This window comes from Coregonus clupeaformis, chromosome 9, assembly GCF_020615455.1.
Source record: "Coregonus clupeaformis isolate EN_2021a chromosome 9, ASM2061545v1, whole genome shotgun sequence".
Taxonomy (NCBI): Eukaryota; Metazoa; Chordata; class Actinopteri; order Salmoniformes; family Salmonidae; genus Coregonus; species Coregonus clupeaformis.
In genome coordinates this window covers 47,681,425-47,708,809 of record NC_059200.1, presented here as the reverse complement: position 1 = coordinate 47,708,809, position 27,385 = coordinate 47,681,425, and the positions used below count along the sequence as shown (strand labels likewise).

Genomic DNA, 27,385 nt, shown 5'->3' with positions numbered 1-27,385 from the left:
CAATTGAACCTCTCTCCTTGAAATTCTTGATGATCCAATAAATGGTTGATTTAGGTGCAATCTGACTATCAGCAATATCCTTGCTTGTGAAGCCCTTTTTGTGCAAAGCAATGATGACGGCACGTGTTTCTTTGCAGGTAACCATGGTTAACAGAGGAAGAACAATGATTTCAAGCACCACCCTCCTTTTAAAGCTTCCAGTCTGTTATTCTAACTCAATCAGCATGACAGAGTTATCTCCAGAATTGTCCTCGTCAACACTCTCACCTGTGTTAACGCGAGAATCACTGACATGTTGGCAGCTGGTCATTTTGTGGCAGGGATGAAATGCAGTGGAAATGTTTTTTGGGGATTAAGTTAATTTTCATGGCAAAGAGGGACTTTGCAATTAATTGCAATTCATCTGATCACTCTTCATGACATTCTGGAGTATATGTAAATTGGCATCATCAAAACTGAGGCAGCAGACTTTGTGAAAATTAGTATTTGTGTCATTCTCAAAACTTTTGACCACGACTGTACTTCCTTGGGTGATTTCTTAACAATTGTCTGTACAGTCATTTGTTTATCCGTGGTTTGAATCAAGAGTGATTTCAACAAGGGTAGTATGCAACAGAATACTACTCCCATTACTACCAAGGCTACACCTATCATAATTGCCATCTTTGCAAACATGGCTCCCCATTTTCCCAGAGTCAATTCCAGCCAATCCCAGGCATGAGCATCATGCCCAGCATTGTATCTGACTTCTTGTCGTAGTCATTTAAGTTTTGTCATGGCCTCAGTGAATGAACCTTCTGGGGCGGTGTTATTGGGGATAAAGGTGCAGCACTGTACACATTACACAGACTCCTCCTTTTTCAGCAAATAACCAATCCAATGCCTGTGTTTTGCCAGGTCATTTTGCTAGTTGCATGCCACCTGTTCTCCTAAAGCTGTTAATGCTGAGTCCGTATAATTTATGAACCTCTGCTGATTGTAATAAGTGTAATTAATCCATTCTAAGTTTCTGTTGGTAGTTATCCAGATGAATATTGATTCAAATCCTGACATAACTTCGTCTCTTTTTTTCTCTTGCCTTATATTATTTTGGAATTCCTCTAGGTTGGCCTATTGCATCTAAATATATATTTGGGTCAGACTCATAATCTCTTTTTATAATTTTTAATTGGGTATCTTGAGTTTCAACTCTTAAGGAGTCCCACTCCACTATTATAGCTTGTTGTATCAACTGTACCACTGTCACGCTCTAACCTTAGATATCCCTTTTATTCTCTATTTGGTTAGGTCGGGGTGTGATTTGGGTGGGCATTCTAGTTTTTCTATTCCTTTGTTGGCCGGGTATGGTTCCCAATCAGAGGCAGCTGTCTATCGTTGTCGCTGATTGGGGATCATACTTAGGCAGCCTTTTTCCCATCTTAGTTTGTGGGATCTTGTTTTTGTATGGTTGCTTTGTAGCCTGCAGAACTTTACGTTCGTGTTTATTTTGTTGTTTTGTCTGTGTTTCATTTAATAAATGAATATGTTCGCCTACCACGCTGCACCTTGGTCCGAGCCTTCAATCAACGAACGTGACAACCATAGCACAGAGCCCTTTCCAGTCCGCTGGTAACATTGCCCTGAGTCGTCGCCCTTGGCAGACCCAGAAGAAATCTGTCACTGCCACTGAGTGAACCTCATATGGAGCAATCATGGCCAATGCCAAGGTCTGATTCTGACATTGTTTTGGTGTCACTAGTTGTCCTTTGCTTGTCCCTGCTGCCTGGTATGTAGCCCTTTCTGGCATATCTGCGTTCCAAGAGGTATCAATGGTCAAGTGCCAGATAGTACCACACTTACCCTGGAATTTCCCTAAATCGTGTCTCCCTTGAGTTCTATTAAAACACTTAAGTCTATTGTGCCCATTTGTACCAATCATTTTTTATTGCTTCCTCCCATGCCGTATCCCTGTTTCTATGGGTAATTTCATCTCTGGGGGTATTTTCATCTGTCTCTGGAATTGCTGTCATGTTTGATGGTTCTAAATTACCTATGCTCCTTAGGATATTCCACAGCCATTGTAGACCCCCTTCTGATTTTGTCTGTTCTGATGAGGGTGGAGTAGTGGTTGGTAGGGCAGTACGATTTGTTGAGCTAGTTGCAGTTTCCCTTTTTCGCCTGGTTTGGAGTGTATTATTTCTCATTTTTATTATTGTAGTTATTCCTGCCCCAGGTTGTTGGTGTATTTGGCCTATTCATTCGCACTGTCTCGCCTCAGATTGTTGTGGTTTCTTTGTCATCAAGACTGCTAGGCTACCTAGCTTTAGGTTCAATTTTGTCTGATATTGGTGGGATCATGAGTCGTTTCGCCTGCTTAATCCCCATTATTTGTGAGTGTTCACTTCCTATGGGCCTTCCATTCTCATCCCTTTTATATACTTCCACACAATGGTATTTTAGGCATTTAACTCTAAATAATGCATATCCTTCTATCTGGCACCTGCCCAGCCTTGGCCATCCTACATGTAGTATTTGTTCTTTGTTCATAATGAATATTCTCCTTGGTTCAGTGAGACTATCTCTGGAGTATTGCATTGTTGTGGGTAGGCTTAGCACGACTTTCCCTAGATTCACAGCGATTGTCGTCAAGGCCAGTCCGCAGATTTTCAACTGTTCTGGCCTCCAGTTGTTACTAGGGGGACCATTGAAGGGCGGAGAAGTTGATGGTAGGGAAGTCACTTTCCCCTCCATCTCCCGTGGTTTCTCAGTTTCCTTGGTCATTGCCTGTGCTTGGGGTACATGCCATAGTAGGTATCCCATCAACATTATTCCATCCATCACCAGGCCCCACCCCCTGACTCTCTGAGGGAAAGAGGGAGTACTTGCTGGTCTTCGGTGCTTGTATCATGGCCTGTGCTTGCTTCCTCCTCTTCCTGGATCCTGCCTGATGTCTCAGTATCCTCAGATCCCGCATGGCTCACTGGTAGTGCGCCAACTCCTTTTGGGACTCGACTGCAGTGATTCAGATGGTACCACATAGTGCTTCCTTCCACCTGTATGGCCGTAGGCGTAGCTTGAAACACCTTGTATGGACCCTCGCCTGGGCTGGTTCCACTTCCTTCGGAAGACCCTGATGTACACTTGGTCCCCTGGCACCACAGGACCAGACACCTCTGGTCCTGGCTCTGGTTCTCATCTTTTCTCCTGGAGATAAATAGCTTTATGTATAGCAGTTAGTTGTCTCACATATGCTTTGAGTTCCATTTCAAATTGTTCAAGTAAGGGACCTTTATAGGGTCCTCTCAGAACTGGCACTGGCATGGGTCGACCCGTAAGCATTTCATGTGGGGTTAGGTACGTGTTTCTGTTAGTTTGCATGTGATAGCTCATTAAGGCAAGCGGTAATGCATCCACCCAGTTAAGCTTTGCACTAGCACAGATTTTATTCAGTTTAGCCTTGAGGGTTCCATTTATTATTTCAACCATCCCTTGCGACTCTGGGTGATACACATCCCAGTCTTTACTTTATCCTTAGCTGTTGTAATACTTGTTTTACTGTTTTCTGAATAAATGCTGACCCACTGTCTGAACTGATTTCTGACAATATTCCAAACCTGGGTATTACTTCTCTGGTTAGAAATTGTAATTACTGTTCCTGATCCTAGGTCTACTGATGGTTCTGCTTCTACCCATCTACTGAACCTATCTATAATTACAAGCATGTATCTTTTTTCCATTCATTTTCATAATCATATCCATGTAGTCTATGACCAGGTGTCGAAATGGTCCCTCTGGGACAGGTACAGTATGTGACCTATAGGCGTGGTTATGCCCTTGTGCACATTGTGTGATTGAAGTGGATTTAATATTCAAAGTATGTTTGTTATGAGGAGCGATGGTGTGAGGTTGTGTTCCTCTAAGTGGGGAGGTAAGCTTGGCTTCTTCTTTATGTGTTGAGTAAAGCTTATACCATGCATTTAGATTGTAGGCAGTTTATCCAGGTAGTTATTGCAGGTAGTTATTGTAGGTAAGTATTGTAGTGTATTCGACTGAGCCCGGTGAAGCACGAGGCTAGCTAGCTAACCCACTACCTGGACCATTAAAGCTAGCTAGCTAGCGGGTAGCAACCTCGCAGCCACTGCTTAAACCATGCATTTAGATTGTAGGCAGGTATTGTAGTTAGGTATTGTAGGTAGTTTATCCAGGTAGTTATTGTAGGTCGTTATTGTAGGTAAGTAGTGTAGTGTATTCGTCTGAGCCCGGTGAAGCACGAGGCTAGCTAGCTAACCCACTACCTGGACCATTAAAGCTAGCTAGCTAGCGGGTAGCAACACCGCAGCCACTGCTAGCTAGCCAACTATACCAGCTAGCAGTACTGTAACAACTAAATACATTTCAACGGAACGATTTGATTAGTGTAAAGTTAGCTAGCTACATAATTGTCTTGGTATCAAAGACAAAGGTGTAGTATAGAGAAACTATCGAGGTTAGCTAGCCAGCTACATTTTAAAACAGTCAACACCGCAGCCACTGCTAGCTAGCCAACATTACCAGCTAGCAGTACTGTATCATTTTAGTCAATGAGAATTTTGCAATGTAAGCTTCACTTTCTGAACATTCGAGATGTGTAGTCCACTTGTGTAGCTAGCATGACTGACTTTGTGCTAGCTAGCCAACGTTTAATTACTTCTGCATTATGAAAGGAACTAGACACGGACATTAATGATCCATTGGTAGATTGTTGTAACCAAGTATTGGTGCTAAACTGTGTGTTATTGGATGCTAGCATGCTAGTTAGCTATGGCGTCATAGGATACGGTGCCCTGGGCGGTTTTCACAGAAGAATACTATACCAAGTTAGCTAGCTGAATAAACTAAGTTAGTCTATTCCTGGAAACATTGAACTACTGTAGATTACAGCAATTATAATTTCTAAAGTGGAAGTTGGAAGAGTTGTATTTGAGTGTTTCAGTGAAAGGTTAGTGAGGGAGGCCTCGTTTCCCCAGATGTTTAGTTAATTTCATTCCGATCTCCTTTGCATTAGTGTAGCCTTTTCTGTAGCCTGTCAACTATATGTCTGTATATCCCTGTTCTCTCCTCTCCGCATAGGCCATACAAACACCTCACACCACGTAGTTCCAGGTCTCCGGCAGCCTCTGGAACTGCCGTTCTGTGGCCAACAAGGCAGAGTTCATCTCAGCCTATGATACCCTCCAGTCCCTCGACTTCTTGGCACTGATGGAAACATGGATTACCACACGAAACACTGCTACTCCTACTGCTCTCTCCTCGTCTGACCATGTGTTCACGCATACCCGAGAGCATCTGGTCAGCGGGGCGGTGGCACAGGAATCCTCATCTCTCCCAAGTGGACATTCTCTCTTTCTCCCCTGACCCATCTGTCTATCTCCTCATTTGAATTCCATGCTGTCACAGTCACTAGCCCATTCAAGCTTAACATCCTTTTCATTTATCGCCCTCCAGGTTCCCTTGGAGAGTTCATCAATGAGCTTGACGCCTTGATAAGTTCCTTTCCTGAGGATGGCTCACCCCTCACAGTTCTGGGTGACTTTAACCTCCCTACGTCTACCTTTGACTAATTTCTCTCTGCCTCTTTCTTTCCACTCCTCTCCTCTTTTGACCTCACCCTCTCACCGTCTCCCACTACTCACAAGGCAGGCAATACGCTTGACCTCATCTTTTTCTAGATGCTGTTCTTCTACTAATCTCACTGTATCTCCCCTCCAAGTCTCCGACCACTGCTTTGTATCCTTTTCTCTCTCGCTCTCCTCCAACACTACTCACTCTGCCCCTACTCAGATAGTAATGCGCCGTCGCGACCTTCGCTCTCTCTCTCCCGCTACTCTCTCCTCTTCCATCCTATCATCTCTTCCCACTGCTCAATCCTTCTCCCTCCAATCTCCTGATTCTGCCTCCTCAACCCTCCTCTCCTCCCTTTCTGCATCTTTTGACTCTCTATGTCCCCTATCCTCCTGTCCGGCTCGGTCCTCCACTCCTGCTCCGTGGCTTGACGACTCATTGCGAGCTCACAGAACAGGGCTCCTGGCAGCCGAGCGGAAATGGAGGAAAACTAGACTCCCTGCCGACCTGTCATCTTTTCACTCCCTCCTCTCTACATTTTATTCCTCTGTTTCTGCTGCTAAAGCCACTTTCTACCACTCTAAATTGAAAGCCTCTGCCTCTAACCCTAGGAAGCTCTTTGCCACCTTCTCCTCCCTGCTGAATCCTCCTCCTCCTCCCCCTCTCTCCTCCCTCTCTGTGGATGACTTCGTCAACCATTTTGAAAAGAAGGTTGACGACATCCGATACTCATTTATTAAGTCAAATGACACCACTGGTCCTGCTCACACTGCCCTACCCTATGCTTTGACTTCTTTCTCCCCTTTCTTTCCAGATGAAATCTTGCGACTTGTGACGGCCGGCCGCCCAACAACCTGCCCGCTTGACCCTATCCCCTCCTCTCTTCTCCAGACCATTTCCGGAGACCTTCTCCCTTACCTCACCTCGCTCATCAACTCATCCTTGACCACTGGCTATGTCCCTTCCGTCTTCAAGAGAGCGAGAGTTGCACCCCTTCTCAAAAAACCTACACTCGATCCCTCCAATGTCAACAACTACAGACCAGTATCCCTTCTTTATTTTCTCTCCAAAACTCTTGAGCGTGCCGTCTTTAGCCAACTCTCTTGTTACAGTGGGGAGAAAAAGTATTTGATACACTGCCGATTTTGCAGGTTTTCCTACTTACAAAGCATGTAGAGGTCTGTAATTTTTTATCATAGGTACACTTCAACTGTGAGAGACGGAATCTAAAACAAAAATCCAGAAAATCACATTGTATGATTTTTAAGTAATTTATTTTACATTTTATTGCATGACATAAGTATTTGATCACCTACCAACCAGTAAGAATTCCGGCTCTCACAGACCTGTTAGTTTTTCTTTAAGAAGCCCTCCTGTTCTCCACTCATTACCTGTATTAACTGCACCTGTTTGAACTCGTTACTTGTATAAAAGACACATGTCCACACACTCAATCAAACAGACTCCAACCTCTCCACAATGGCCAAGACCAGAGAGCTGTGTAAGGACATCAGGGATAAAATTGTAGACCTGCACAAGGCTGGGATGGGCTACAGGACAATAGGCAAGCAGCTTGGTGAAAAGGCAACAACTGTTGGCGCAATTATTAGAAAATGGAAGAAGTTCAAGATGACGGTCAATCATCCTCGGTCTGGGTCTCCATCCAAGATCTCACCTCGTGGGGCATCAATGATCATGAGGAAGGTGAGGGATCAGCCCAGAACTACACGGCAGGACCTGGTCAATGATCTGAAGAGAGCTGGGACCACAGTCTCAAAGAAAACCATTAGTAACACACTACACCGTCATGGATTAAAATCCTGCAGCGCACGCAAGGTCCCCCTGCTCAAGCCAGCGCATGTCCAGGCCCGTATGAAGTTTGCCAATGACCATCTGGATGATCCAGTGGAGGAATGGGAGAAGGTCATGTGGTCTGATGAGACAAAAATAGAACTTTTTGGTCTAAACTCCACTCGCCGTGTTTGGAGGAAGAAGAAGGATGAGTACAACCCCAAGAACACCATCCCAACCGTGAAGCATGGAGGTGGAAACATCATTCTTTGGGGACAGGACGACTGCACCGTATTGAGGGGAGGATGGATGGGGCCATGTATCGCGAGATCTTGGCCAACAACCTCCTTCCCTCAGTAAGAGCATTGAAGATGGGTCGTGGCAGGGTCTTCCAGCACGACAACGACCCGAAACACACAGCCAGGGCAACTAAGGAGTGGCTCCGTAAGAAGTATCTCAAGGTCCTGGAGTGGCCTAGCCAGTCTCCAGACCTGAACCCAATAGAAAATCTTTGGAGGGAGCTGAAAGCCCTTATTGCCCAGCGACAGCCCCGAAACCTGAAGGATCTGGAGAAGGTCTGCATGGAGGAGTGGGCCAAAATCCCTGCTGCAGTGTGTGCAAACCTGGTCAAGACCTACAGGAAACGTATGATCTCTGTAATTGCAAACAAAGGTTTCTGTACCAAATATTAAGTTCTGCTTTTATGATGTATCAAATACTTATGTCATGCAATAAAATGCAAATGAATTACTTAAAAATCATACAATGTGATTTTCTGGATTTTTGTTTTAGATTCCGTCTCTCACAGTTGAAGTGTACCTATGATAAAAATTACAGACCTCTACATGCTTTGTAAGTAGGAAAACCTGCAAAATCGGCAGTGTATCAAATACTTGTTCTCCCCACTGTATATCTCTCAGAATTACCTTCTTGATCCAAACCAGTCAGGTTTCAAGACTGGTCATTCAACTGAGACTGCTCTTCTCTGTCACGGAGGCTCTCCGCACTGCTAAAGCTAACTCTCTCTCCTCTGCTCTCTCCATCCTTCTAGACCTATCTGCTGCCTTTGATACTGTGAACCATCAGATCCTCCTCTCCACCCTCTCCGAGTTGGGCATCTCCGGTGCGGCTCACTCTTGGATTGCGTCCTACCTCACAGGTCGCTCCTACCAGGTGGCGTGGCGAGAATCTGTCTCCGCACCATGTGCTCTCACCCCTGGTGTCCCCCAGGGCTCAGTTCTAGGCCCTCTCCTATTCTCTCTATACACCAAGTCACTTGGCTCTGTCATATCCTCACATGGTCTCTCCTATCATTGCTACGCAGACGACACACAATTAATCTTCTCCTTTCCCCCTTCTGATAACCAGGTGGCGAATCGCATCTCTGCATGTCTGGCAGACATATCAGTGTGGATGACGGATCACCACCTCAAGCTGAACCTCGGCAAGACGGAGCTGCTCTTCCTCCCGGGGAAGGACTGCCCGCTCCATGATCTCGCCATCACGGTTGACAACTCCGTTGTGTCCTCCTCCCAGAGTGCAAAGAACCTTGGCGTGACCTTGGACAACACCCTGTCGTTCTCCGCTAACATCAAAGCGGTGACCCGATCCTGTAGGTTCATGCTCTACAACATTCGCAGAGTACGACCCTACCTTACACAGGAAGCGGCACAGGTCCTAATCCAGGCACTTGTCATCTCCCGTCTGGATTACTGCAACTCGCTGTTGGCTGGGCTCCCTGCCTGTGCCATTAAACTCCTACAACTCATCCAGAACACTGCAGCCCGTCTGGTGTTCAACCTTCCCAAGTTCTCTCACATCACCCCGCTCCTCCGCACACTCCACTGGCTTCCAGTTGAAGCCTGCATCTGCTACAAGACCATGGTGCTTGCCTACGGAGCTGTGAAGGGAACGGCACCTCCGTACCTTCAGGCTCTGATCAGTCTCTACACCCAAACGAGGGCATTGCGTTCATCCCCCTCTGGCCTGCTAGCCCCCCTACCTCTGCGGAAGCACAGTTCCCGCTCAGCCCAGTCAAAACTGTTCGCTGCTCTGGCACCCCAATGGTGGAACAAGCTCCCTCACGATGCCAGGACAGCGGAGTCACTCACCACCTTCCGGAGACACTTGAAACCCCACCTCTTTAAGGAATACCTGGGATAGGATAAAAGTAATCCTTCTACCCCCCAAAAAAAAAAAGAAAAGAAAAGGTTATATTGTAAAGTGGTTGTCCCATTGGCTATCATAAGGTGAATGCACCAATTTGTAAGTCGCTCTGGATAAGAGCGTCTGCTAAATGACGAAAATGTGAATGTAAATGTAATTGTTTTGCACGCAAACTTCACATTTTGCCAATGTATCATCTACCATTGCCTGTAGATATGGTGACCATTATCCTTGTTTTCTACAAAATAGTCCTCCACATAGCCATTTCCCAGATCGGGCAATGGTGTTGACTCTAAGTCTGGTCTAAGCCGGGTGAATGTCAATGATTCTGCCACACAGTTGTGTGCTAAACCCTCAAATTCTAGCGGAATTCTTTCTGCTGGAGACATCTGGGTATGTTAATAGGGTCATGTATTCCAAAGTTCTTGCATTGGTAAGAACACATTTTCCCTGTTCTATTAGCTCCACTATTTTATGATGTGTGTACATTACTATAGGGTAGCCCATAGTAATGGTAGATGCTTTGTCGTATGCATACTGCAGAGCAGCTAGACCCTAGGGTTTAGTTGCCCAGCATTTTTCAAAATTTCTCGTAGAGAATCTGTTTTGACAGCCTATTCCTCTATCCAGTCAGAGCTGAATCCTGTCATCCCTAAAAATGTAATAATTTGGGCAACTGTTTGGGGTGGTTTGCTGATGCATTCGAATTGTCCTGGTGCTATTGCCTTTGTAGCATGAGCTACTGTTCGTCCCAGATATTCAACTTGAGGCTGGCAGTATTGGAGTTTTGTTTTCGATACCTTGTGTCCCCCTTCCGCTAGTTTTGTCAAGACTTTCATGGAATCGGTATGACATTTTTCTAAGGAGGGAGCACAGATTAATAAATCATCCACATATTGAATCAACGTTCCCTTGAGTATCAATTCCTCAAGGTCTGTTCTCAGGACCTGATTAAATACGTGTTGTGAGTGTTTAAACCCATGTGGCATGCGGGTGTATGTGTACTGCTTCCCTTTGTATGTAAATGCAAACAGATGTCTACACTCCTCTGCCAGGGGCACACAAAAAAACGCTCCACATACAGTGCCTTGCAAAAGTATTCATTCCCCTTGGTGTTTTCCTATTTTGTTGCATTACAACCTGTAACTTAAATGGATTTGATTTGGATTTAATGTCATGGACATACACAAAATAGTCAAAATTGGTGAAGTGAAATGAAAAAAATTACTTGTATCAAAAAATTCTAAAAAATAAATAACAGAAAAGTGGTGCGTGCATATGTATTCACCCCCTTTGCTTTGAAGCCCCTAAATAAGATCTGGTGCAAGTAATTACCTTCAGAAGTTACATAATTAGTTAAATAAAGTCTACCTGTGTGCAATCTAAGTGTCACATGATCTGTCAATTGATCTAAGTATATATACACCTGTTCTGAAAGGCCCCAGAGTCTGCTACACCACTAATCAAGGGGCACCACCAAGCAAGCGGCACCATGAAGACCAAGGAGCTCTCCAAACAGGTCAGGGACAAAGTTGTGGAGAAGTATAGAACAGGGTTGGGTTATAAAAAAATATCAGAAACACCATCCAGATGAGACTAAAATTGAGGTTTTTGGCCATCAAGGAAAACTCTATGTTTGTCGTAAACCTAAACCCTCTCATCACCCTGAGAACACCATCCCCACAGTGAAGCATGGTGGTGGCAGCATCATGCTGTGGGGATGTTTTTCATCGGCAGGGACTGGAAAACTGGTCAGAATTGAAGGAATGATGGATGGCGCTAAATACAGGGAAATTCTTGAGGGAAACCTGTTTCAGTCTTCCAGAGATTTGAGACTGGGACAATGACCCTAAGCATACTGCTAAAGCAACACTCAAGTGGTTTAAGGGGAAACATGTACATGTCTTGGAATGGCCTAGTCAAAGCCCAGACCTCAATCCAATTGAGAATCTCTGGTATGACTTAAAGATTGCTGTACACCAGCGGAACCCATCCAACTTGAAGGAGCTGGAGCAGTTTTGCCTTGAAGAATGGGCAAAAATCCCAGTGGCTAGATGTGGCAAGCTTATAGAGACATACCCCAAGAGACTTGCAGCTGTAATTGCTGCAAAAGGTGTCTCTACAAAGTATTGTAGTTATAGTTATGCACGCTCAAGTTTTCTGTTTTTCTGTCTTATTTCTTGTTTGTTTCACAATAAAAAATATTTTGCATCTTCAAAGTGGTAGGCATGTTGTGTAAATCAAATGATACAAACACCCCAAAAATCAATTTTAATTGCAGGTAGAAAGGCAACAAAATAGGAAAAATGCCAATGGGGTGACTACTTTCGCAAGCCACTGTAGATCTATTACTGTAAAGTACTTGGCTTCCGGAGGAACATTGGTCAGCAGCGTGTGGGGATTTGGGACTTCAGCAGGCCAGTCCTGCACTATGTCATTTACGGCTCTCAAATCATGTACCAACCTCCATTTCTGTTTATCTGCATTGAAGACTGGCAACAGAGGTGTGTTACAGCAACTCTGCGTCTCTATTAGCACCCCTGCTTTTATTAATCCTTCAATTGTCTTGCTTATGCCTTCTTCTGCCTCAGGTTTCATGTGATACTGGACTCTCCAAGGAGGCTTTGCATCTGGGTTTGTTCTGATGTAAATGGCAATAGCTAATTCTACCAGTCCCACATCTGTGTCATGCTGTGACCATACCTTGCTAGGTATGTTTTTTTAAATCTTTTGTCTAAAACTCTCCGCTGGCGTTATTACTTCCCCTAGCTGAACTTGTTGCCTAGCTGTAATCTCTACCTCCTGTGGGTCACTGGTTATTACTGTGGTGCACAGTATGTTAATAAACGATTTATCCACCAAGTGGTAAATCAAGGGGTTGTCTGTCTTGTCCCATCGGCTTGCTTTTGCTCGCTTCATCATGGGACCTAGATCTTTCGCTACGGCTCCTTTATTTACCAATAAGGTAATATGGGGGGCAGCACCAGGAATGTCTGTAACGATCCCGGCAGTCTGAGTCGGGTCCTGTCTGGTGACTAGTGTTTCTGTTCGTAATCTCCAGTTTCCCGAGGGTTCGGGAACGCTCCGGGGAGCGCTCTTGTTTTCCGCACCTGCATCCCATCAGCAATCTGCACACCTGGTCCTGATCATCACCCTTCATAGGCTCTGGCCTAACATCCAGTTCCTGCCGGATCGTTAGCCATGAACAGTATGTTTGTCAGCGTATCAGCCTCTGAGCTACTAGTGTTAGTTTTGTTGTTTTGCACCTTGTTGGCTTGCCGTGTACTTACCTCCGTTTGTTTCTATCTGCAGTCTCTCACCCGGAACCTTCTCCCAACCTCTGCCTGATGGTCGGCGGCTGCCGAGCCATTACCGGACCAACCACTGCACCCTCAACAACCCCTCCACGCCATCCGCTCTGTTCCCTGGATTATTCAGCCTCACTCGGGATCTATTAAATAAACACTCACCTTTGTCTCAACGTACCTTGTCCTGGTCTGCTTCTGGGTTCTGGCTTAGTAAACCGTGACAGAACGATCCGGCCAGTAATGAACCCAGCGGACCTGGACTCTGTTCGCCATGCCATTACCCAGCAGGAGAAGATGTTGGGCCATCATAGCACGGTACTACAGGAGATCGCGTTGTCAGTTCGGAACCTTTCTACCGGTCTGACGGAGGTCCAGAACCAACGCAAGTGTCCGGTGGAGGATCCACTACCGGTTTCACCCATCTCGCCTGCCGCTTCTGAAGTTGTGTCCCTCCGTGAGCCCAAGGTTCCGACGCCGGATAAATATGAGGGGGAGCTGGGAAGATGCCGTTCCTTCCTTATGCAGTGTGGATTAGTGTTCGATCTACAGCCCTACTCTTATGCCACCGACAAGGCTAGGATAGCCTTTGTGATTGAGTTGCTGCGTGGTCGAGCGCTGGAGTGGGCGTCAGCCGTTTGGGAACGACAGGATCCCTGCATGGCTTCATACCAGGGGTTCACGGCCGAGATGAGGAAGCTCTTCGACCATTCCGTCCGAGGGAGGGACGCAGCTAGGCGCCTGTTTTCACTTCACCAAGGAACTCGCAGCGTGGCCGACTTCGTGATCGAGTTCAAGACGTTGGCTGTGGAGAGTGGGTGGAACGAGGAGTCTCTGCAAGCGGCCTTTTACCAGGGTCTGTCGGAGCAGCTCAAGGATGAGTTGATCTCCTATCCGGAGCCTAGTGACCTGGACAGCTTGGTAGCCTTGTCGATTCGGGTGGATAATCGAGTCCGAGAGCGAAGGAGGGAGAAGCAATGGGGTCCGTCCAATCGATCAGCTTCTCAGTTCCCAGTCGGGTCGGGTGGTGGACCAGAACACGTCGATCATTCTCCACCACAAAGGATTAGTGGAGAGGACTTCTCTCCCGATTCTGAACCCATGCAAGTGGGGCGGCACGGGTTAACCAAGGAGGAGCGTCAACATAGACGTAAGACCAACTGCTGTCTCTACTGTGGTCGCTCGGGACATTACAGCTCCACTTGTTCCCGGCGGTCGTCAAACTGCCCGGCTCGCTAAAGTTGGGAGGACTGTTAGCGAGCCAGTTTCAACCTCTCAGTACCTCTGTCAGACCCCGTTTCCCGGCTACCCTTGTGAACAGGAATCAAAGCTTAGCGATTAACGCTTTTATCGATTCAGGTGCCGATGGAAGCTTTCTTGATGCCGAGTTGGTGGAACAGCTGGGGCTTTCCAAGGAGCAATTGCCGGAAGCCATTGAAGCGACCACTCTGAACGGCAGTAGTCTGGCACGTATCACGATGAGGACTGAACCGGTTAAGATGCGGTTGTCGGGGGAATCATTCTGAGATGATTTCATTCTTCATTCTGCCGTCTTCCCATGTTCCTCTGGTCCTTGGATACCCCTGGCTGAAGGAACACAATCCCACGTTCGATTGGGTGACGGGCAAGGTAACGAGTTGGAGCCTTGATTGTCATGCTAACTGTCTCAAGACTGCCTGCCCCCATTCGGTTCCCAGTCAGGTGATTGAGGCTAAACCCCCAGATTTGTCCCTGGTTCCCGAGACATATCACGATTTGGGGGAAGTTTTCAGTAAGCAGAAGGCTCTGTCACTCCCTCCCCACCGACCATATGATTGTGCCATCAACCTGTTCCCGGGAGCTGTCTACCCCAAAGGAAGGTTATACAGTATCTCCCGACCTGAACGTGAGGCGTTGGAGACCTACATCAAAGAGTCCCTAGCGGCTGGTCTCGTTCGTCCCTCGTCATCACCCCTGGGGGGCAGGATTCTTCTTTGTGGGTAAGAAGGATGGCTCTCTTCGACCGTGTATTGATTATCGGGGGTTGAATGCCATCACGGTCAAGAACAAGTATCCCCTGCCCTTGATGAGTTCTGCCTTCGACTCCTTACAGGGTGCTACGGTATTCACCAAGCTTGACCTACGCAATGCGTATCACATGGTCCGGATCGGAGAGGGGGACGAGTGGTTGACGGGTTTCAATACACCGATGGGTCACTTCGAGTATCAGGTGATGCCGTTTGGACTGACCAATGCTCCAGCGGTATTTCAGAGTATGGTGAACGACGTCCTGACAGATATGATCGGTCTCTTTGTGTTTGTTTACCTGGATGACATTCTGATCTTCTCGAAGGAACCTTCCGACCACGTCCAGCATGTCCGGCAGGTTCTGCAGCGATTGTTGGAGAATCGCCTGTTCGTAAAGGCCGAGAAGTGCGAGTTTCACGCCCACACGACATCCTTTCTCGGGTACATCATCTCCAGGGGAGAGATTAGGATGGACCAGGAGAAGGTTAGAGCGGTTCTGGAATGGGCCCAGCCCGGTACGAGATTGCAGCTCCAGAGATTTTTGGGGTTTGCGAATTTCTACCGCAGATTCATCCGGGATTACAGCCGTGTGGCCGCTCCGTTAACTGCCTTGACTTCCAGTATCAGGACCTTCAAGTGGAATCCGGAGGCGGATCGAGCGTTTCTGGATTTGAAGAGGCGATTCACCAACGCACCGATTCTCTCTCAACCGGACACGGCCCGTCAGTTCGTCGTTGAGGTGGACGCGTCTGATGTGGGAGTTGGCGCCATCCTGTCGCAGCGATGCTCCACGGACAGTAAACTCCATCCCTGCGCCTACTACTCTCGTCGCCTTTCGCCTGCGGAGAGGAATTACGATGTGGGTAACCGGGAGCTTCTCGCGGTGAAACTTGCCTTGGAGGAGTGGCGCCACTGGTTGGAGGGGGCGGAGCAATCGTTTATTGTCTGGACTGACCACAAGAATCTTGCTTACGTGCAATCGGCTAAACGTCTCAACTCCCGTCAGGCCAGGTGGGCGTTGTTTTTCGGACGATTCAAGTTTTCCCCTGACGTTCCGACCTGGATCTAAGAACGGCAAGGCGGGACGCCTTGTCCCGGATGTTCTCCAAGACGGAGGAGAGTGGGTCCAAGACCGAGACAATTCTCCCCCGGAACTGCGTCGTGGGAGCAGTTATGTGGAAGATTGAGGAGGAGGTGCTGGCGGCCCTTCGGACTCAGCCCGGTCCCGGTAACGGTCCACCCGGTCGGTTGTTTGTGCCTGAGTCGGTTCGTCCTGCTGTCCTCAAATGGTCCCACGCCAGCAAGATGGCTTGTCACCCTGGCGTGGCTCGGACAATGGCGTTTCTTCGCAGACGTTTTTGGTGGCCTGCCATGGCCGAGGATACTCGGGGTTTTGTTGCTGCCTGTCCAGTGTGTGCGCAGAATAAGAGTACCAATCGGCCCAGCTCTGGACTACTTCACCCCCTTCCTATTCCCCGGCGACCATGGTCGCATCTGGCCCTGGACTTCGTCACTGGGTTGCCCGCTTCTGAGGGGAACACGGTCGTTCTGACTATCGTGGACAGATTCAGCAAGTTCGCCCACTTTGTGCCAATTGCCAAGCTTCCCTCTGCCTCGGAGACGTCCGAGATCCTGGTTAGGGAGGTTTTCAGGGTCCACGGTTTGCCCAGTGATATCGTTTCCGACCGTGGCCCTCAGTTTACCTCTGCTGTCTGGAAGTCCTTCTGTTTGGCCATTGGAGCTACAGTCAGTCTCACATCTGGTTTTCACCCCCAATCCAATGGTCAGGCGGAGAGAGCCAACCAGAAGATGGAATCCACGCTACGCTGTCTGGTCTCTTCCAACCCCACCTCCTGGGTCTCTCAGTTGCCTTGGGTTGAGTATGCCCACAATACTCTCCCTACATCTGCCACTGGGATGTCTCCTTTCCAGTGCCTGTATGGCTACCAACCTCCCCTGTTCCCTTCTCAGGAGAAGGAGCTCTCAGTGCCTTCTGTTCAGGCCCATATTCGTCGTTGCCACCGGACCTGGCATCGGGCCAGAAAGGCACTCCTTAGAGTTTCGGACCGGTATCAGCTCCAGGCGAATCGTCGCCGGATCCCCGCTCCCACCTATACCATCGGAGATAGGGTTTGGTTGGCCACACGGGATCTTCCGTTACGGACTGAGTCTAGGAAGTTGTTACCGAACTTCATTGGTCCGTTTGTGGTGGAGAAGGTGATCAATCCAGTGGCAGTTCGACTCAAACTACCGAGGACGCTCAGAGTCCATCCCACCTTTCATGTCTCCTGCCTCAAGCCTGTCTTCCTCAGTCCTCTGTTGCCTCCTCCGCCTCCTCCTCCTCCTCCTCGGATGATCGGAGGTGGTCCTGCCTACACGGTGCGTCGCATCATGGATTCCAGACGGCGGGGCCGGGGTTTCCAGTATCTCGTGGACTGGGAGGGGGATGGCCCCGAAGAGAGGAGTTGGATTCCGCGGCGACAGGTCCTAGATGCTGACCTCATCAGTGACTTCTACCGCCTCCATCCTGGCGCTCCGGGGAGTCCGCCCGGTGGCGTTCGTCGGAGGGGGGGTACTGTAACGATCCCGGCAGTCTGAGTCGGGTCCTGTCTGGTGACTAGTGTTTCTGTTCGTAATCTCCAGTTTCCCGAGGGTTCGGGAACGCTCCGGGGAGCGCTCTTGTTTTCCGCACCTGCATCCCATCAGCAATCTGCACACCTGGTCCTGATCATCACCCTTCTTAGGCTCTGGCCTAACATCCAGTTCCTGCCGGATCGTTAGCCATGAACAGTATGTTTGTCAGCGTATCAGCCTCTGAGCTACTAGTGTTAGTTTTGTTGTTTTGCACCTTGTTGGCTTGCCGTGTACTTACCTCCGTTTGTTTCTATCTGCAGTCTCTCACCCGGAACCTTCTCCCAACCTCTGCCTGATGGTCGGCGGCTGCCGAGCCATTACCGGACCAACCACTGCACCCTCAACAACCCCTCCACGCCATCCGCTCTGTTCCCTGGATTATTCAGCCTCACTCGGGATCTATTAAATAAACACTCACCTTTGTCTCAACGTACCTTGTCCTGGTCTGCTTCTGGGTTCTGGCTTAGTAAACCGTGACAATGTCATGCCATCTCGCTATGAAGTCTGAGCCTTCCACGTCTGTTACTTCCATAGCTGCCCCTTGTTTCCCAATGATTATATGTTGGGATATGATAGGGGCTGATTTTCCGTGTGCGTCCAGCAACCACAGTTGTTCCAGGAGGGGATCACATTGGGGGTCGTACTGCATTGTGCAGTGGTATTCTGATTTCGTTCTTTCTGCCTTAGGTATCTGCGCTCTGACGAACCTACCCCATTTTTCTATTGTTTTATCTACTTCTCATTTAATGCCTCCTAGCCAATACACGTTTGCTAGGTCTCCTGTCATCATAATTTGCAAGTTTAACCCTGCTTTATTTATGACCACCCCTTCTGGAGTACAACGAATTTGTATGCCCATTTTACACAAGGCGTCCCTTCCTAATAGGTTGACAGGGGTGTGTTCTGATACTAATATAGGGAGGGTTAAGGAGTTGTTGTCCGCTTTTACCCGAACTGGAGCTGTCATTGGAATTAACTGCGTTTATCCCGAGAATCCTACAGTTTTGGCATACTTGCCTGACATGGGGAGGTGAGAGGCATAATTTGGACTTACACAAGTGTAAGTGGCTCCAGTGTCTATCATCATGGGTGTGCCTCTGTCTTCCATTTGAACCTGCAGCATAGGTTCCTGATCAGCTCGAGTGGTTAGTACTGGAAACTGACCTTCCCCTGGGTTCACAGGAACCTGCGGCTGTCTCTGGGATTGTTGTCAATTGCCCTGATTCCCATTTCCTTGTCGTGGCTGCCACAGATTTGTGGGGCAGTTGCTTCTGGCATGTCCTGGCAGTTTCTTCCTCAAAGGTTCTTGTCCACTTGCCTGCCCCATCATGTATATCCGGCAAGCGGGTGACCAATCCTTCCAGGTCCTGTGATCCCCACGGAACATAATGCCCTTGCGTGCCTCTTATCAAGATTTGACATTGCGCCCTATACTTTTCAGGTTTTTTCAGCGTTCTCCTATTCCACAACCTTCCCTCTTCTCTTTCTTTATCATATAGCGTTTCCCTTAAATTTGCTGCTGCCCCTTCTTCTTCCCCTTCTAGCTCTCTGAGGTCCCGTTCTCTGGACATACTCTGTTCTTTTTCCTTTTTCTCTGTTTCTTTTTCCCAGCTCTCTTTTTAGTATTTGTATTTCTCTGTCCACCAGCTTACTGGTCACATTAATTTCAGTTATCATATCTCCATCCAGGGATTCCTCAGCATCTTCCTCATTTACCTGCATTCTCTCCAGGGCTTCCCTTAACCCTTCGTAACAATCAAACCTTTCTGGGTTTATTTCTGTAACCTTCTCAGTCTTTCTTACATTTTCTACATCCCTTTCTTTTGCAAGAGAAGGTGTAGATAGAGTCCTTCTCTCCTCTTCCAGTTCTATTTCTATCACTCATAGACACCAGTGGGTACTGTCCACTGGTGTATGGTGGGGGTCCTATGGACCAGTCCATTTTCTTTCTGTTTGTCTTTTCATCATCCTTTCTCAACATGCTCCTACCCTTATGCATACTTTTTAGTAGACCTTCTCCTTCTGCCTGGAAAATTTTTTGCACTTCCCTTTCTCTGTCTCTTTTTCCTGTCTCTTTTTCCCTTTGTCACCTGCTTTATAGTTCTTTATCACTGTGCCAATTTCCTCACATACTGAGACATCAAACGTTCCTCCTTCCGGCCATACTGTATTCATTTTCTTAATGCGTTGCTCCAATTTTTTGGACGTTTTATCAATTCTTCTCTGTATACAGGGTATCTGTCACCCAGGATTTCTACCTCTGTTTTACTCATTTCTGCTGCCTGTATTCTTGGACTCCCCACTGCCAACCTTGTGTGATTCCTTTTCCGTATTTGTTTTTATAGTTAACAGTATTTTCTTTAATGTCAATCCAGTAACTGCCTGTGGTTTCAATATCACTGGTCTTTTGTTTGTTATCCACTCTACTCGTCTTAGTACCACCAACATTTATATCTCTGGGTCTTTTATTTGTTGTCCAGTGACTCTTTTTCCTCTTTCAAACCCTTCCTGCTCTCCTATGTCCGGATATGATTCTACCTGGGTGTCTATGGGTACTACTACAAAGTATAGAGTTCTTGCCCGTGCTAATTCCTCAAGCGTCTGCCCTATCCGTCCCACTGTCCAATTTCTTCCAATTATGCTTCCCCAATTTACCTATGGCCACTCTTCTCCTACTTCCACTAGATTCCGTATCTCAGTTAAACTTCTCAACAGCGAATTTTTCCTTCCCTTTGTTAAACTATATCGTCGTCCAAGCAAACTTCGTATTCTGATTCTCTCCAAAAATGTGTCTTTATTCCTTTAGCTTCCTGTAATATCCGTACTGTCCTCTGTTCCCTAGTTTCGTCTTGCTCTGCCATTCACTTCTCTTCTGGTAGTCTGTCCACACTCTTGATTCGCCCAACCGAAATTCAGTTATTGTAAATGTGTGCGTTCGTCTTTCTCGTAACACACTTAACTCTCCTGACTGCCACCACCTTTTTGTAGCTAATCTCAAAAACCACCTTTTCACTCTTATTTTCCTTATTTCTAGACCATTCGGTAGCTTATAGCTTTCTACTCTCAGTATTTCAATAGTCATTCGTGCATTCACACACCCTTCTCCTAGTGTGAGACTGGGCGCGTCCTCCCTACCGTGTCACACTCAAGTGACGGTCCAGGAGAGGTGAGCATCCCCTTCCCCACCCAGAACAGGAGTTACTTTCACACTCACTTGCACTCTCACACTTCCACACGCTTTCCTAAGCGACATGCAAATTCAGCGCTTTCGTGATACACTTCCTTGACACAAAAAAGTGGTATTATACAGGGTTTTTGCCTGTCTATGGAGTCCTTTATTGATACACGTCCTCGACACAATAAAGCGGTATCCACAGGACTTTTGCCTGCCTATGATGATACACTTCCTCAACACACCAGAGTGGTATCCACAGGACTTTCTTTCACGTGACACTACTTAGGGATCTTTATTGTTGCAACCCTCAAGGCTTTTATTCCTTCATTGTTTTGCATGAATTGTTTGAACTCAAAAGCTCCCAATTCATATTTTTCAAGTTCTTAAATTTGGAGAGACCTACTTGGTGTCCTGCCGCTGAGGCCAGGACCTGGAGCGAACCACACAAACTCTATACTAATAAGCAAGAACTTTGCTTAACTTTTTAGTGGCCACTTGATTGTGTAGTTCGTCCAAGACGTCCACAGCCGCAGATTTTTCACCGTTCTCGGTCCCTTTTTGCCAATCCTTTTCGTGACGCCAAGATATGTCGTGGAAATACTTCTCAAATATATCTCTCAGACACTGGAGCTTGTGAGTTCAGAGTAGACGTTATTACAAAGTAACAAGCCGAGCTGGTCCGCGGAGCAACTGCCGGTCCCAGACTCGGAGTTCTCTCTTTATACAGTTTCATTCTTACATAACGTACATGAACACCCTTCTTCATGCAAATAGCCACCAACCTTTGATCTTCCTCCACTATGGTTTCTATGTCTAGCCTCTTTCTTGTCTACGCCCATGTTTGCTTGGTTTCCCCTCCTCTTGCCTAACTCATGTTTCGGGGTGTAGACTCTATTGGTGGAGTGATAAAGACAGTTCATTTAACAAATAATATACATACACACCAGATTATAATTATATAGTACATTGATTACTGCAGTCACAATGTGGTTGTCCAGTCATGCATCTGGATTACAAAATATGTTTCATACATCATAGACAGGTGTGGTCACCAATTCTCTTTTAAGCCCATAATGATTCTGGTGTTCTGTAGCTCAATTGGTAGAGCATGGCGCTTGTAACGCCAGGGTAGTGGGTTCGATCCCCATGACCACCCATACGTAAAAATGTATGCACACATGACTGTAAGTCACTTTGGATAAAACCGTCTGCTAAATGGCATATTATATATATATTATATATATATTATATTATTATATTATATTATTCTGCTTACTGTTAAATTATTTCATAATATATTTAATGGAAAAATATCTATAGTTAAAGCCTTATTTTAAAATGGATGAAATTGTATTTTCCCCTCATCAATCTACACACAATACCCCATGAAGAAACACCAAAAACAGGTTTTTAGACATTTGCCAATTTATATTTTTTAACTTAAATATCACATTTACATAAGTATTCAGACCCTTTACTCAGTACTTTGATGAAGCACCTTTGGCAGCAATTACAGCATTGAGTCTTCTTGGATATCACGCTACAAGCTTGGCACAAATGTACTTTGGGAGTTTCTCCCATTCTTCTCTACAGATCCTCTCAAGCTCTGTAAGGATGGATGGGGAGCATTGCTGCACAGCTAGTTTCAGGTCTCTCCAGAGATCTTCGATCAGGTTCAAGTCAGGCTCTGGCTGGGCCATTCAAAGACATTAAGAGACTTGTCCCGAAGCCACTCCTGCGTTGTCTTGGCTGTGTGCTTAGGGTTGTTGTCCTGTTGGAAGACAAACCTTCTCCCGAGTCTGAGGTCCTGAGGGCTCTGGAGCAGGTTTTCATCAAGGAGCTCTCTGTACTTTGCTCCGTTCATCTTTGCCTCAATCCTTACTAGTCTCCCAGTCCCTGCCGCTGAAAAACATCCCCACAGCATGGTGCTGCCACCACCATGATTCAACGTAGGGATGGTGCCATGTTTCCTCCAGACGTGACACTTGGCATTCAGGCCAAAGAGTTCAATCTTGGTTTCATCAGACCAGAGAATCTTCTTTCTCTTGGTCTGAAAGTCCTTTTGGTGCCTTTTGGTAAACTCCAAGCGGGCTGTCATGTGCCTTTTACTGAGGAGTGGGTTCCGTCTACCATAAAGGCCTGATTGGTAGAGTGCTGCAGAGATGGTTGTCCTTCTGAAAGTTTCTCCCATCTCCACAGATGATCTCTGGAGCTCTGTCAGAGTGACCATCGGGTTCTTGGTCACCTCCCTGACCCTTCTCCCCCGATTGCTCAGTTTGGCCAGCTCTAGGAAGAGTCTTGGTGGTTCCAAACTTCTTCCATTTAAGAATGATGGAGGCCACTGTGTTCTTGGGGATCTTCAATGCTGCAGACATTTTTTGGTACCTGTCCCCAAATCTGTGCCTCGACACAATCCTGTCTCGTAGCTCTATGGACAATTCCTTCGACCTCATGGCTTGGTTTTTGCTCTGACATGAACTGTCAACTGTGGAACCTTATTTACATTTACATTTTAGTCATTTAGCAGACGCTCTTATCCAGAGCGACTTACAGTTAGTGAATACAAATATATATTTTTTTATACTGGCCCCCCGTGGGAATCGAACCCACAACCCTGGTGTTGCAAACGCCATGCTCTTTCAACTGAGCTACATCCCTGCCGGCCATTCCCTCCCCTACCCTGGACGACGCTGGGCCAATTGTGCGCCGCCCATGAGTCTCCCGGTCGCGGCCGGCTGCGACAGAGCCTGGATTCGAACCAGGATCTCTAGTGGCACAGTTAGCACTGCGATGCAGTGCCTTAGACCACTGCGCCACTCAGGAGACATTTAGACATATGTGTGCCTTTCCAAATAATGTCCAATCAATTGAATTTACCACAGGTGGACTCCAATCAAGTTGTAGAAACATCTCAAGAGTGATCAATGGAAACAGGATGCACCTGTACTCAATTTCGAGTCTCATAACAAAGGGTCTGAATACTTATGTAAATTAGGTATTCTGCTTTTTATTTTTAATACATTTGCAAAAAATTCTTAAAACCTTTTTTTGTTTTGTCATTATGGGGTGTTGTGTGTAGATTGCTGAGGAAAATGTTTTGTTTAATTCATTTTAGAATAAAGCTGTAACGTAACAAAATGTGGAAAAAGTCAAGGGGTCTGAATACTTTCCGAAGGCACTGTATGTACATAGGGCAGCGGTCTCTAAGGTGCAGGGCAGAGTACTGGGTGGTAGCCTGCTAAGTACTGTGCCTCTATACTGTCAGAGGGATCGCTACAACATACCATTTTGCTCTTGCCATCGTACACTGCAGCTCTAAAACAATGTGACATAGTTTATGTATGTAACCATCTGCAGAGTCACATCTTAAGGTAAATAATTCAGCTTTCTTCATCATTCTCAGTGTTATTATTAATTAATGCTCACCGTTCTGCAATTGTCACACAAGTCTCCCATGAATTAATGGGAAGGCCCAGGGTTATTCCTTTATGGAATTAATGCAACAATTCTTAGCCTAAGGAAATTATGGATGCAACATCATTTCCTACTATCCTTATTTAACTGATGCCCTCAATAAGCATAACAGGGCTAGATGACATGTAACTCCGCTCTCACGTACGGGATTGCTTTTTGAGGATTTACAAAGGCTTGTTGCTCTTGTTGCTCAGGGAATATCTGCCTAAAACGTTGGTGCACATTAATTATGAATTTGGATTTCGTAACCTGCCTGACTTGCTGACATTATTTAAAAGTAATTGCTTGTTATTTTAATTATGGATGAAAGGACACAGGAACAAAACAACATTGCATCATCATGAGAGACCAGACACATGACCATAATCTAAAAGCCCTAGTCACTTGGTTAGGATATACTGATGCTCTGAAATATATTGAATTGCCCTCTTTGGTTATATAAGTGACACAGCTTATCAAAAAATGTAAGGCAAAGTTGAAATAGCATATTATGAGGATGATGATGAAAGGGAAATATAACATTTCGTGAGATGGTCTTACTTGAAATATCGAGGGAAAGAGATGAGGCCCTGATATGCATCTTCTAATGAAAATTCGATTAACACAGCCCTTGTGAAGTTGGGACTAGTATCCGGAGTGATGTGTCATTCTACCGTATACACTTAGTGCACAAAACATTAAGAGCACCTTCCTAATATTGAGTTGCATCTCCTCTTTTGCCCTCAGAACAGCCTCAATTCGTTGGGGCATGGACTCTACAAGGTGTCGAAAGCGTTCCACAGGGATGCTGGCCCATGTTGACTCTAATGCTTCCCACGGTTGTGTCAAGTTGGCTGGATGTCCTTTGGGTGGTGGACCATTCTTGAAACACACAGGAAACTGTTGAGTGTGAAAAACCCAGCAGTGTTGCAGTTCTTGACACAAACCGGTGCGCCTGGCACCTACTACCATACCCCATTCAAAGGCACTTCAACATTTTATCTTGCCCATTCATCCTCTGAATGGCACATACACAATCCATGTCTTAATTGTCTCAAGGCTTCAAAATCCTTATTTAACCTGTCTCCTCCCCTTCATCTACACTGATTGAAGGGGATTTAACAAGTGACATCAATAAGGGATCATAGCTTTCACCTGGATTCACCTGGTCAGTCTATGTCATGGAAAGAGCAATGTTATGTACACTCAGTGTATATGTGTTTGATCATGAACAGCATTCATCCATAGACAACACTCATGCAAGCACACTTGAGTTGTATTCTACACCGTATGTCACTGCTCCTTGGCATTTGTATGATCACTGTCATGCTGCTGCATACACTGTATAACTGGCTTCAGACATGTCACAGGTTAATGTCTCAACTGCTGACAAGTTGGGGCCAAAGTTGCACCTTAAATGCAGTTCCTAATGTGTTTAATCAACATTAACAAATCATTCAGCAGGGAGCGCTTGTTTTTTAAAGGTATTTTTTTGAACAAGTATGGAAAGATGAATGGCTTTTGGGAATTGTTATTAACAGCACTGCACAGGGTAACTGTTGTGTGCCCTCTCTCAAATAACAAAAGCCACCTCAGACTGTGTTTAAAGCATCAGGAGGCCTTGAAGCACTATTCACCCCTCTGTGCACTGTACTAGTAGACAGGGAAACTATAGCTGTCTCCAAATTCTGTGCTAGCAGGAGAAAGGTACCAATATATGTAGCCCACTGTAACTACTATTATCTATTACTAGCTGAGTTCTGTGTCTCCCCAACACCACATTACATTCTGAATGGTTTGTCTGTTGCTCATGGCAACCATGCCTCAGATAGAGTATGACGCCAGACATCATCCACAACAATTAGTTTTTTCAGCACTCAACACTTGTTTACGCCCTATGAAAGATGTTAACCGTGTTATGTTTGACACATCTCCCAAACTGCTTCCTATCACGTCCATGTGCTCTTAAAAGATGTACATTTCATGGACCTTTCTATTGGATATTAATGCGAATAAGCCAATATTAGTTTTTTCCTTTTGTGCGTTTCGGTACACAATGCTCTACGATTGAATTGTCCTGTAGAGGCAGCCTACCTGGTAATGTTAAAATCTAACTAATGTGACTTACTTACTTACTTATTAGCATTTAAATCATCTCTCCGAACATAATATTTGTGGGAAATGCCTTGAAGCTGTCTGAACATTATATGTATTACAAAAACGTTTTTATTGCTCCTCAGTCAACGGTCGACTTGTTTGAAGTAAATAAAATGACTATAAATTAAGGTAATGAAAGCATGTGGGTCACCATTCTCAGGGTTCTACTTTACGCGCCGCAAATCAATCTCACATGAAACTATTCCCAAGTCTTGTGTTTATTCTTTAAAGGGGAAATCAGCAGTTGCTACATACATTTTTGACTTATAAATTATGTACACATTGATTCTTGAAGAACATAACTTATAAATTCCTCATGAGCGTAGTTCAACTGTACTACCCCATCAGAACCCAAAATAAGTTAGTTTTACTAAACAAAGTACATGTAAACAAACATTACATAGCCTCAAAACATTGTTAAACTATCATTTTGATATCATGGATGGTCAGTCCGTGCATCTATAGCTGTCTATGAATTTGAGAATGGTTACATTTCTCCATCCCATCCCTTTACTCTTACCGAAACAGGGGCGGGGAGTATGCTTTATAATTGTTTCTACTGCTGATTGCCGCTTTAATTAACCGCAAGCCCAAAGAAGCATACCCTTCTACATTAATTAAAACCATTTGATTATGCAGTCACTCATGCTTAATTTACAGAATATCTTAGTGTCAAAAGAAACATTGCATAGTCATAAAATATTAAGAGGGCCCAAGGGCAAAGATAGCTTCCTCTCAAAAAGATACAAAATAAAATAACACACCAGCACACAAGCCTTAAGTGTCTCTTTGATCCTCTTTTTGTACGTTTGCCCACTGACAAAGAAATGATCATTCTATAATTTTAATGGTAGGTTTATTTGAACAGTGAGAGACACAATAACAACAAAATAATCCAGAAAAACGCATGTAAAAAATGTTATAAATTGATTTGCATTTTAATGAGGGAAATAAGTATTTGACCCCCTCTCAATCAGAAAGATTTCTGGCTCCCAGGTGTCTTTTATACAGGTAACGAGCTGAGATTAGGAGCACACTCTTAAAGGGAGTGCTCCTAATCTCAGCTTGTTACCTGTATAAAAGACACCTGTCCACAGAAGCAATCAATCAATCAGAC

General features: G+C 45.9%; 1 protein-coding gene across 1 annotated transcript in view; it reads right to left on the bottom strand.

Moving 5' to 3' along the window:
- Window positions 1–2,816: 2,816 nt before the first annotated feature.
- LOC121574246 (piggyBac transposable element-derived protein 4-like) overlaps window positions 2,817–27,385 on the bottom strand; it is a 48,529-nt gene continuing 23,960 nt past the window's right edge. The window contains exon 5 of the mRNA XM_045222694.1: window positions 2,817–3,183. Within this exon, the coding sequence (XP_045078629.1) occupies window positions 2,817–3,183 (367 nt within the window). The remainder of the gene's footprint in view (window positions 3,184–27,385) is intronic.